The 12149-nt window shown below is 37.7% G+C and overlaps 1 protein-coding gene across 6 annotated transcripts in view; it reads right to left on the bottom strand.

Annotated features, from left to right (window-relative positions):
- LOC139962520 (calbindin-like) overlaps positions 1 to 12149 on the bottom strand; it is a 78975-nt gene that overhangs the window by 46926 nt on the left and 19900 nt on the right. For all 6 annotated transcript variants that reach the window (XM_071962561.1, XM_071962601.1, XM_071962551.1 and 3 more), the window contains exon 2: positions 4428 to 4501. In XM_071962561.1, the coding sequence (XP_071818662.1) occupies positions 4428 to 4501 (74 nt within the window). The remainder of the gene's footprint in view (positions 1 to 4427; positions 4502 to 12149) is intronic.

The following is a 12149-nucleotide window of genomic DNA, read 5'->3' as shown; positions in this document are numbered from 1 at the left end:
TATACTTGAAGCCACGAATGACTATCTACTGGAATTTATCCTTGCTTGAAGGAATGTGAAGCTATCTACGGGAGACGTTTATTGCATGAAGTCATGACTGAGCAGCTATCTACGGGAGATGGTTCTTACTTGTAGCCACGAGTGTCTATATACGGGACATGGTTCTTGCTTGAAGCAATTAGTGCTCTATCTACCGGGGGATGGTTCTTATGAGAAGAAGCTAATAGTGGCTACCCACAGGTTATATGCCTTGCTTGAAGCCATGAATGGCTATCTACAGGAAATAATCCTTGCTTGAAGCCACGAGAAGCTATCTACAGGGGATGTTGATTCCATGAGTAGCTACATCTATATCAGAAATAAAGATCATAAAACCCGTGTCAAGCAGCCGAGAGTTACACGAGTTTTTCGTTGTTGTAACTCTTTGTGATATAACCCCTATGCGGACTGTTCAGTCCACATTACTTGATATGATATTCGGTCCAAAGTGTATCCCTCGGAGAAGTTTGTAATTACTTTTCCATGCCCTTTGGGCAAAGTAGCAGTTGAAGCTAATCAGTCCTAGCGCATCGTCTTTCACATTTCCCCTACGAAGGCCTCGACATGGAAGGACATTGAGCATAATGTTGCACATCCCGTAACCACCCACCGAATATAAGCATCTAATATGCTAACTTACTGCAAAGCGACTGTGCACTTCGACTCAATACTTAACTAGTGCGTATATACAGATGTGATGTGTCTCCTTCGGGGCATGACAATATAGCACAGTAACGAAACACATTCGAACATGCACTGTCCACATTAACTCAGTTATAGCTTGCATAAGAGTACATTTTTGTGTGCAGGCTAACAACTCCTATTAATGTTGTTACTCAAAATATCTTTCGATAATTCCTTTTTTTTCTCGCTGTATTTTTCCTTTTGTCATCATAATCTTGGAAAACACTCGGAGGATTGAACCTTGCGGGCGAACAGATGTAAAAACTTTTAGCAGGATTAAAAAAAAAAGAAGAAAAGTCGGGGCCAATATGATGCAGCGATGACTGTTTACTAGTTTAAAAGGCCGAAATGTAAAAACTGTACACAACAATACACAGTAGAACAAAAATGCAGTCTAATATGTTTATTATAATAAAGGATAGGCTGCGTATCCTATATATACAACTATATTTTATATATATATATATATAGAAGAAGTATTTAACTCTCGTTGTCAAGTGTTAACTCCAAATAGCATTGATTCATAGATTCATATGAAAACGTTAAAGTGCAATCAACATATTCATAGATATGATTGTAATTTTCTTTTAGCAAAATGATGAATTGTTAACCATGCACTTGTACCAAAAATATGTCAAATTCTAGGTGAGCAATTTTCCATTTCGTACCAAACATAGCGAAATACTCGTTTATTATAATTCCTTAGACAAACATTTGCTACAAACTGTTGGAACTTTATCAAATACTTATTTGTCCCAAAATGCTCTAAATGCTCTGTGTAGTACAACGAAATTGTATGCTCCAGTAGGTTTAACAGAAGTTATGCCTTAATTAAACCTCTCTTAGAAATTTAACTCAACGACGTCTAATTAGGTGCACATGCATGGTACACTAGTAAAGCGTATACATATTGTATATATGTAAACATTACTAATGACAAGATCACCGATCCAGGCTAAGAGAATCAGTAAGATTAATGTCACGGTTTGTAATTCGGTCTCTCTTTATTCCATTTTTTCTCAAATTAGTTTTCTCTGTAGAATGGAACCAAAGTATTGAGGAGAACGTCAAGGATGGGTTTGTGATGAAGATGACGAGCGCCAAATAGCAATCATGTTAAACCGGGTTTTACTTATCAAAACCGGGTTTTACTTATTAAAACCGGGTTTTAGCTATTAAAACAAGGTTTTGCCTATTTAACCGGGTTTTACCTATTAAAACTGGGTTTTACCATTTTAACCGGGTTTACCTATTAAAACCGGGTTTTACCTATTTAACCGGGTTTACCTATTAAAACCGGGTTTTACCTATTTAACCGGGTTTTTTCGTATTAAAACCGGGAATTACGTATTAAAACCGGGTTTTACCTATCAAAACCGAGTTTAACCTATTTAAGCGGCTTTTACCTAATGTAGGTCAAGGCTTTAAAATACTCAATTAGACCTGACTAAATTAATCTTCCTGATCTTGGAGAGGACTAAGTAGGTTTCTTGCTTCCAGATGTTTTCATATACTATTACGCCCCTGGACAAATTGTGGGAAATCGAACATAATATTTAACATTATATGTGGCAATTTACAGTATGTAAACACAAGACGGCATTTACGCATTCCAACTTCAATCAATTCATATTTAAATCTTCCAACGAAACTGGAGAAAATATACATGCGCGTAAATGAAGCAACGAATAACTCGATGATTTCAACTGTACTTATATAATTTGCAAATTCGATGAGAGATATTCTGAATTAAGATCCACAACAATTGCACTGGTCCTGTCTTTCTGATATATTTCCTACACGCGATGCAATAAACCTTTGATGTATATTCTGAGTAAATGAAGGAAAAAGCCTTATTCAGCCGCAAAAATGTTTTTTTACACGTCAACTGGTACATTTTGAGGCATTTTAAGACTATAAATTAGTTCTATAATCTGATGTAAAAGTTTCTGCTAATAAATACTTTTGGACGTTTGTGTGAGATTGAAAAGAGTTGTACAACCCCCAAAACTCCTACAACCCCGACTGAGGGCGTCCCAGGGCTGTAGAAGTGCATAAATCTTCCCCTTCTGAACGTAAAATATCCCAGACAGAACGTCCCCCCCCCGACTTAACGTTTTCCCCAGACTGAACGTCACCCCGACTGATGACGGAGGAGCGGCCACCAACCCCCCAACCCCCACCCTCTCCCCACCCTTCACTGCGTACCCAAATCACCACTCATGTTTCTCCATATCCAATAAACCATCGACAATGTAAGTAGACATACCCATCCCACTCGGTTAATGTTGTGATATTTTTCTATTTAATTAATAGTCTGAGATGCTCGCATTATTCGACATTAACCTGATATGCAGACTACATACGGTGAGCATGACGAGTACATACACCTGGCCACCGGGCACATTCGTTCGCCATTAAGCTGTTAAGACTCGGACAAGGTAGAACAGTGCAGCATCATGTACAATGAATCGACATGAAATCGACCCTGTTATTTCAAAAACGTAAAGTGACACTATATGAACATTGAAAGGAAAATTGGCTCATAACATTCTCCTACACAGGCTCTCTAGTGGATAAGCAGTTTGCTAACAGTTTTATTTTGTTTTTATTCTTATATAATCTCGTTTGAACACTTGCATGAGGAATGATTTAATAAATCGGCAATATTATTTCACCATAACATAGCAGAGTTACGGAGATGTAAATTATTAAAACATATCGAAGAAATTCGTAATCACATTTAACCCGTATCTCTGTTTGTATTGGTGCGATTGCTCATGTAAATCAAGCTGGCAAATGCTCTTGTTTTGAGGCTGAACCGCACATATATATATATAAGGTGGGAGTTTTATCTACAATTCTGCTCTCTTTCAAACACAAGATCCATCATCAGAACAGATTCCATATATAATGTAGGACATGATAACCTAACACACCTGCTCAATGGACGGATCTAATTTGGCCACTGTTTTCTCATGAATCTATTCACACCTGCATGCTAGCCTGACCAATTTTCTTTCCGAAAGTCATTTGTGAAATCTCAATGAACATAGCTTCTATGCGAATATTTTATAAATTGTGTATTCATGGGCGAAAAGGTGACTGTTGAAACATGTAATGAAAGTTATTACTTCACGCTCTGTTTACGTTCTTTGATATGTATTAACCAAGTGACAAGGTGTATATTTAAGCTTGCGCAACATCACACGACTTTCTGATGTTAGCGATAAGTAGTGAGTTTACTTCAAACAGGACATTCTACGCTGCCAAACTTAATTGTACGAGAACTTTCAACACTTCATAAAGTCGCCAGGTTTGACGTTTAACGTCGAAGTTTAATCATGAAGGGCGAGTTCCATAATCCTCGGCGCATTCCAGAGAATATATATGAGACAACTCGCCACGATAAGATGTGACTGAGATAAGGTAAGATGTGACGTCACTATGACTTATAACAAACAATGATATACTGTCGAACTGGCACGCAATGTTACTTTATCACGTGACATAAACACCTCGGACTTCACATCACACGTTATCAGATAACAGTATAGACAGCACACATAATGAATAGTACGGTTTGACATTACATGAAGCATATACCACATGTGATATCACCATGGCGACAAAGCGCAATAATAAGTCAGACGGCGCTTAAAGGACAAATTACTGGCTAACACTGCATCATTTAAGTAACTCACTTCTGGGTTGTCATGGCACTCCACCAATTCCGTGAAAAACTCTCTCAATTCTTTTCCTTCGATGAAACCATTGCCTGCAAAAATAGGGAAAAAAAGAGAGTTATTGCAAAACTCGACAAGTATTAGCTTTTAGCTGACATTTAATTATGACAGAGTAAACTCAATAACTACTTATTGCCTTTAACCGTGTAGATTTTAATAACTTCAGTCCATTCTTATGACTAGTTAACACTTTGCCATAGTCCACCACGTACTATACTGTCAATCAAATCGTGCAAGGAACATATTACCATATTATTCATTAATTTTATATTTGGATATTAACCATTTTGACACGTTTGGGCTATTTAATATTTATAACGTCATCACATACATGGCACTTATTAATAACTTTAATAACACCGTTTTGACCGATTCTCGACAACTTGGCGAATGTTGGCAAATATTCAAATTTGGTCTTTGATATGACAAACGTATATCTGCCGAGTTAATAAGCAACTCCCAAATGTACGGAATGAAATATTAAATATTAAACATATGCGAACTCATGGCATACACGGTCTCGTCGTTGAGTTTTGTACTGGATTATGTATAATTTTTAGACGATTGTTATATATTGTGTTCCGAACTTGAAGGACATTTTCTTGTCGAAGCTGACTTTCAGTTAGTTCTGCGAATTTCTCTGTTTATAGGAAGAAACATTGATGTCTGTCCCGCGATTATGCTGGTGCATTCCTGAAAACATTTATATTATCTGATCGTGCAAATTACTGGGATTGAAACACCAGCAGAATGCCAAATTACTGTAAATACTTTAATATCTGTATAAAAGTAAGTTGGCCAACTTACTTTTATACATTATACATTCTCCTACACAGGCTCTCTAGTGGATAAGCAGTTTGCTAACAGTTTTATTTTATTTTGATTTTTTCTTTAATATCTAGTTGAATAAATGATTTTAAATGATAAGGAAACTCTCGTAAGTTTGACTGCTTAAGATTAAAATGCTTAACAAATATTACAAAGGGATAACACTTTAGTTGAAGAGGTTGCATCCTTGTAGGGAAAGATAAACAATTCCCTAAATGTATACTTTGAGAGATTCCTCGAGCCTCCCCATGCCCCACCCTCCCCCACCTCTCTATATCCCGTCCCTGACACTCCATGCTCACTATCCTCTTTGGTTCAGGAAGTGCCATTGTAGTTGCCGCTTTGTAATTTTCCTATAGGGTTAAATCATCAACGGTCATATGTGAGGATATACCTTATTGGTACGTCAAATATTCTAGTAAATCGTGGCTCGTGACAACGGAAAATACCTTTAAATATAACTGGGTTTGAATAAGTAATACGCCTGTAAAACTATAACTTCCAAGTTGATGATTACATTTGTTAAGGCAAATGACTGGTTAAAATAAGTAACGTCATTAAACTCTTACATGTGGACGCGCCGAGAAAGGGCAGTAATAGTGGAACTGTAAGTTAGCATATAAAGAGAGAATAACGTATAGTGTTAATTAGCTTCCTGGCATGAAAACTGTTAAAGACCCTTTATTGGATTTGTTGAAAGACATCTTGCAGCATCAACAATACTTAAAGCAGTATTTTGCGTCCTTTTCTATGGTTTTTCTTAACCTCACTGATTCCACGATGCCATAACGACATAAATAACTAGCGTATCTATTCAAATCTTACTTCTAATGGTGGCATAAAAGTCGAAAAATATACAACTTTCAACCTTTTTTATTCTAGAAGATATTTTCCGTTATGGGATCCAAATAAACCTCGCCCATAATATGAACATTTAAACACTATACGAACGTCATTGACCAATAGGCCTACGTAATACAACACCATGCTTGATTTGTGTAGATTGTCTATGGCAGTTGTACCAGGGGGCTGTATTAGAGTCCAGCTCGCTGGTTGTACCAACTCGACGTTTTGAATCTATTTTTAGCAACGGCTCATAACTAATCCGGCATCTCTGTTTGGTTGAATTCAAACTAGTGGGTTGGGGGAACTGTATGAGATTAATATTAAACGTGGTGGACATTTTTCTCATTATCTGCAAATGTCCTAAATACTCGCCAATTAAAGCTTTTGGCAGGGAAAAAAAACTTGGCTAATATCTTAGTTTGCTGTTTTGTGATTGATATATGTAAAAAAGTCGATGGACATAAAAAAAGTGGAAAACGGCGACAAAACGCAAAATGCTGCTTTAAAGGCTGTCCTTGTGTTTAAAATAAAAATTCAATCTATTTGATCATCTCCCTCTCCCATGAGATAAAATTTTCTCAGCTCCCCAAACAAATTGTCTCTCAACTCAAACTAGTTATACTCCCTCCTTCAAGTATCGTATGTGAAAAACTCCGAGGTAGGTTATGGAATCTTAAAATAAATAAGTCGACAACGATATGTGTTGTCACGTAATGCTGACCGTGCTAAAATAATCCAATAGAGATATCTATACCAGCAATAAATTGTAGCTTAAAGTTGCGGGTTGTGGTTACGTAAATGCATGAGATAACAACTTTAAATCATCAACTTAATTGAAATCTTGATATTCGCCAAGCAGGTTGTTAAGTACTATTAACCTTCCATTCAATTCAACATGGAAGCTGGTATTCGAAACGAAAGGTTTGTCAGTACTATTGTCGTTACGTATACCATGCACAATGACTGTATTATCACCAAGAAGTGATGTCATTTACCTACCACGAAATTAATTACGTTGTAATATCATATAACAAGAGCATAAGGCTTGCCAGGGTTTCATTATTTCAGTCTCTGCAGAGAGGAGGTTCCCTAATTAACTAACAATTCTGATGATGATTTTAATATTCGATCGACCATGAAACCAACATTGGCCAACATTATAATGAAGAAACGTTCCACTAAAACCAATCTGTTTGTGAAGTAACGTATATATTTTATAGTTCAAAGTCACTTCACACTCCAACACAATATATATATATATATATATATATATATTCAGTTTGGTGCATTAAAACCACATTCATTAAAGCGAAGGCAAAAGACATCAAAAGTCCCCTCAGTGTTATAAAATTACAATGTCATCATAATATCTAAGCCTACAAGGAAATGAGAAGAGGCGATTATGAATAGCAAGGTAGTCACACATAGCGGTAGTTCTACTCTCCCACACAGTGAAAGACAACAGAGAATCCGCTGCCCAAGTTATCATACATAAGTTTAGCACAGACAACGGCCTCCTGGATAAGTGACATTTCTGTACGGCGGTTTTAGTCCTAACGGATCGAATTAATGAGGCCATGAAATCTACTAGGGACAAAATTTTGCAGAAACCGTATAGAGATTTTAGATTGTTTATCACTGCAGATTTAGACTTTTGATAAACGACTGCATTAACCAGCAGCTAGAAGGTATAATTGCATCTGCCCTGCTTTATGTATGCATTAAATACTCAGAGATTTGATATAAATATTTGTCCCTTGCTTCCAAGCTTTCCTCTCGAATCTATATTTTGTAAGACGTTCGTCTAAAGTCTCTTGGCCAAGAGCGGAACGTGTGCAGAAAGTGAAATCGGAATGCGTAAGCCGAAGTCTATTACTGGTATAAATTGTCTCCACAGAAAATAACTAAGCATAGGAAAGCCGCATTGAGATAGAGACAATATTTGACAGTTCGAAGGTAGCTGTGATTTAGTTATACTTTTACATGTAGACGAGATACGGTTGCTCTTTGTTTTTAGTATCACCTCAGGAATGAACCATTTTAATTAACATTTAAACAATTAAACGTGACGTTTTGCTCTCTTATGAACGTGAGCAATGCACTGGTTTATTACAGCCCATACACATTCACATTATGTATGTTCTTCTAGTGCTATGCGCAGGAGTTTAATATTACCCGTGAATGGCAAACGCATAGGCTACTTGTTGAATACAACCGGCAAAGTAACACGTGTAACACACATCTTGTAGTTGTCGTGTGGGAATCATTGAACTTGCGCCGTATGCATGCACACCTACCATATGGTCGCATTTCCCAGTGTAAACCATTTGAAGTAATCTACCTTCACACAAACAGTCATACAGGATCAGGGCATAGCCTGCCAAGGTTACATACTCTGTTTTTGATCAGTATCAAAACTTAACTTTACAACGTCAAACTATGCTGATTAAGTTCCCACCAAATGAAATATAGAAATTGCAAAGAATCTATTGGGAGCTCGGTGAAGAATTTTTTATGGAGAATATAGTTTACGAAACATGCACTTACACTTGGAAATAAATTTAAAAATAAAATTGCCTTTCATGATACCGTTTTTAAATGTTCCACTTTGTGACGATTCTGTTGACCTCGAATGATCTTTGACCTCCACTACACGCAATAAATCTCTTTGACTCATTTTGAGACATTTTGATACCCAACATTAAAGTGATCCAAACTTTCATTTCTGGATATATCATGCTTCTCTCATTTTGAACTCTGCTGTAGCCTGCACTCAAAAACTAATTTGAGGTCATGACCTCAAATGAGGTTTGGACTCTATACTAAAACAATTGTAAAAAGTCTATATACTTAACATTCATCCAAGTTTCCTTTACAGAGATATCATGTTTACAACGTTTTCATGTTTTGGCATTTTATGACCTTTGATGTCCACCAAAAACAATAGTTATCTTGAACTCAATGAAGGTATCAATATGCATACATTGCTTATATGCGAGTCGCCTACGCGTATACACACCAAAACTATACATCTACACAATATGGCTCATACATCGAAAACAAAACTCAGTACTGAAAAAAAAAATATGGAAAGTCCGGTTTGTCTGGAATCATTAAGTTACATCAAATCTCTTCCCTAATTAAGTCATGATTATTCTAAACAAGTATATAGTATAATTCATTTGGTGAGCCTACAAAACAACCTGATACCTCTAATTCAATTTACAAAATTAACGTACAAGGAGACGAACTGCGGCCTAACTATAAATAGCACCGTAGTATAGTGGCCATATTTCCATCCAGATATATCTTATCACTGTAGAATCACTGGTGCGAACAGTTTATCTTGTTATGACGTATACGATGTCAATTTACCTGTATTAGACCGTCCATTTTGGCAATTTCACATTACGGTCGAGGTGTTATAGCTTCATCTCTTCCTGAATTACGTTGTAACTCGGACGCCGGAAAGACGTAAACTTCACACCAAAAGAAATAAGTGAGAATTTGAAACCCTTACGGGAATCAGAGTCGATATTAAGGGATGCATCGCTCTCCTTTGGCGAATCAAAGGGGTAGGTGCTAAGTTTGTTGAGCCATTAAGACCGCTTTTAATAATTGATAATCATTACGGATTATGAGAGGAACCTGCTCGAATGAATTAAATGAAGGTGTAAAGATGTTAAATTCAGCTTGAGGTTGCAGTGAAATTCGACTCTGTATACAACAGTTAATCCGGCTAGCATATAATGTGTGGACAGCAGACACTATATCGGATCCATATATCATAAATGGCGCGAAGTAACAATAGTGTAATACTCGATGGGTTTAACGGATTTCAATACACATACACTATTATGTGCAAAAGGTGTAAGTCTCCCTTTAAAATGTCAGTGTCCAGACCAACGATAGTAAGTTGAAGGTTGTTATTTAAGACCAGTGGCGGAGATTTCTTGTCAGAAGTGGGGGGGGGGGGGGGTTGCAGGCCATTGATGAAATAAAAAGTCATAACTGCTGGCTCACTATCTAAGTGGAGCGTCACCATAAGTTGGCGCGAAGTGCACAAGAATTTTTTGGCAAATATTACCTCCCAGATTGCAGTATATGGCACTGCCCAGGCCTTGAAAAGCTGCATTTAACCAGGGGCGTATGCAGGATTTTCTAACCCGGGGGCGCGTATTACTATCTAAGCGGAGCGCCACCATTGGTTGGCGCGCAGCGTTCAAGCAAATTTCTGGTTTTGGTACCCCCAGATCACCGGAAATGGCACTTCTCGGGCTTGAAACTGACCAACCATATGTACACTTTTACCTGAGAACCAAGTTTTTTCCAAATACTTTTTTCTCATCTAACCTTTTTGAAGATTGTCACCAGTCACACATCACGTTCGACTACATCACTTATCCTGTGGATCATTGCTTTTGTAGGTGATTCTTCATCGCGGCCCACAATATCCGTCAGCCCCACTGTTCAGAATTTGAAAATTCACAATTCTCGTGAATAAATTCACTTCAAAACATACCCATAATGTTGCACAAAATATCATCTATGGACAACCGATATAGAAAAACCTCCTTCAATCCCTAACAGACGGGTCAAAATTTCACGAGTATGATGAAGTATGATGAAGAATGTTGGTTAGGGAATTTTCGAAAATTCAGACGGCTACTAAAAAATTTCGTTGAAGGAAATAAAAATACACCAGATATTTCCGAAACCGAACACTACACACATCGACAGTTTTGAGCATGGGCGCAGATCAGTCTTGGATAATGGTGGGGACGCGTGTCTGTTCTATGACACTATCTAAGCGGAGCGCGACCATGGGTTCGCGCGTAGCGTGGGATTTTTTTGGGCAAATATACCTCCCAGATCGCCGGAAATAACACTTCCCAGACCTAATGATGCTCCTAAACCTCCTTAAGTTTTAGATCTCATGGCTTAGAAATTTTGTTTGGAGAAATACATGGGCGTCTGCAGAAAGAAAACCAGGGACAAATAATCCAAGTAGACTTATGTATATACGATGGGTCTGGGGTCCTCTCCCAGAAAACAAATATAGACTGCCGCAAATGCGATTTCCGTCCTATATTTAACAACTGTGGATAAAATACAATAAAATGAGAACTGCTGCATGTCATTTGCACAATGCTGGATCAAACTGCGCCAAAGTTCAATACAGGGGAACTTGAAATGCAGCTATTGGTCAAGACAAATTGGTGGGGCCACGGTATATCATGTCCCCACTACTGAAAAAGTTGGTGGGGACGCGTCCCGCTGTCCTCACCAGGATCTGCGCCCATGGTTTGGAGGCTGTTTATCGTGGAACGCCATTTTCATGCTCACTGATATGATGTGATATCTGCTGTTTGCTTTGCAAATTCGAATAATTTTGTCACTGTTTCTCTTTCTCTTCCCGTTTTCTTGCCGTATTTTCTACTCCATCCTTTTCTCCTTTTCTCTCTTTCTTCTTTTTCTTTTCCTTCCTTCACCTCGTTGAAGTTGGCAAGTGTATACAGTTCCAAAGCTATTCAACAGCAACAAAACGATATTTTGTGTATGTCTGTTGTGGGGTGAAGTTAGCGCTATGAGCTACAAGTTCCAATGCGCAAGGTGGGGGAAAGGGGCTAGAAATAATGTGTGGGTCAATTCTAACTCGGTTTTCGGTCGTTAATTGTTGATGTAGCCTACCAGGTAAAAGGTTGAAATGACTTTAACAATTTCAAATTAATAATTTGATTTATTATGCCATTTGGAGCACATAACATAGGCTATAACAGAACATTACTGGCAAAAACTAAGGGGGTTGATTGTGTGGGCCAACCCCCTCTTCAAAAAGTGGGGGGGGGGTTAAAACCCCCCAACCCCCCTGTTTCTCCGCCACTGTTTAAGACTAATAACTGTTGTCGATTTTACTCTCTGAATTTAGTGTGTTTTATTTCACCAAATTGTTATTTGTTATGTTACTTCCTGTTGTGCATTATTTTAAGGAGAAATCTTATTATG

This window comes from Apostichopus japonicus, chromosome 3, assembly GCF_037975245.1.
Source record: "Apostichopus japonicus isolate 1M-3 chromosome 3, ASM3797524v1, whole genome shotgun sequence".
In the NCBI taxonomy this organism is placed as follows: domain Eukaryota; kingdom Metazoa; phylum Echinodermata; class Holothuroidea; order Aspidochirotida; family Stichopodidae; genus Apostichopus; species Apostichopus japonicus.
Note: the sequence above shows the minus strand (reverse complement) of the source record. Positions and strands in the feature narration are given on the sequence as shown.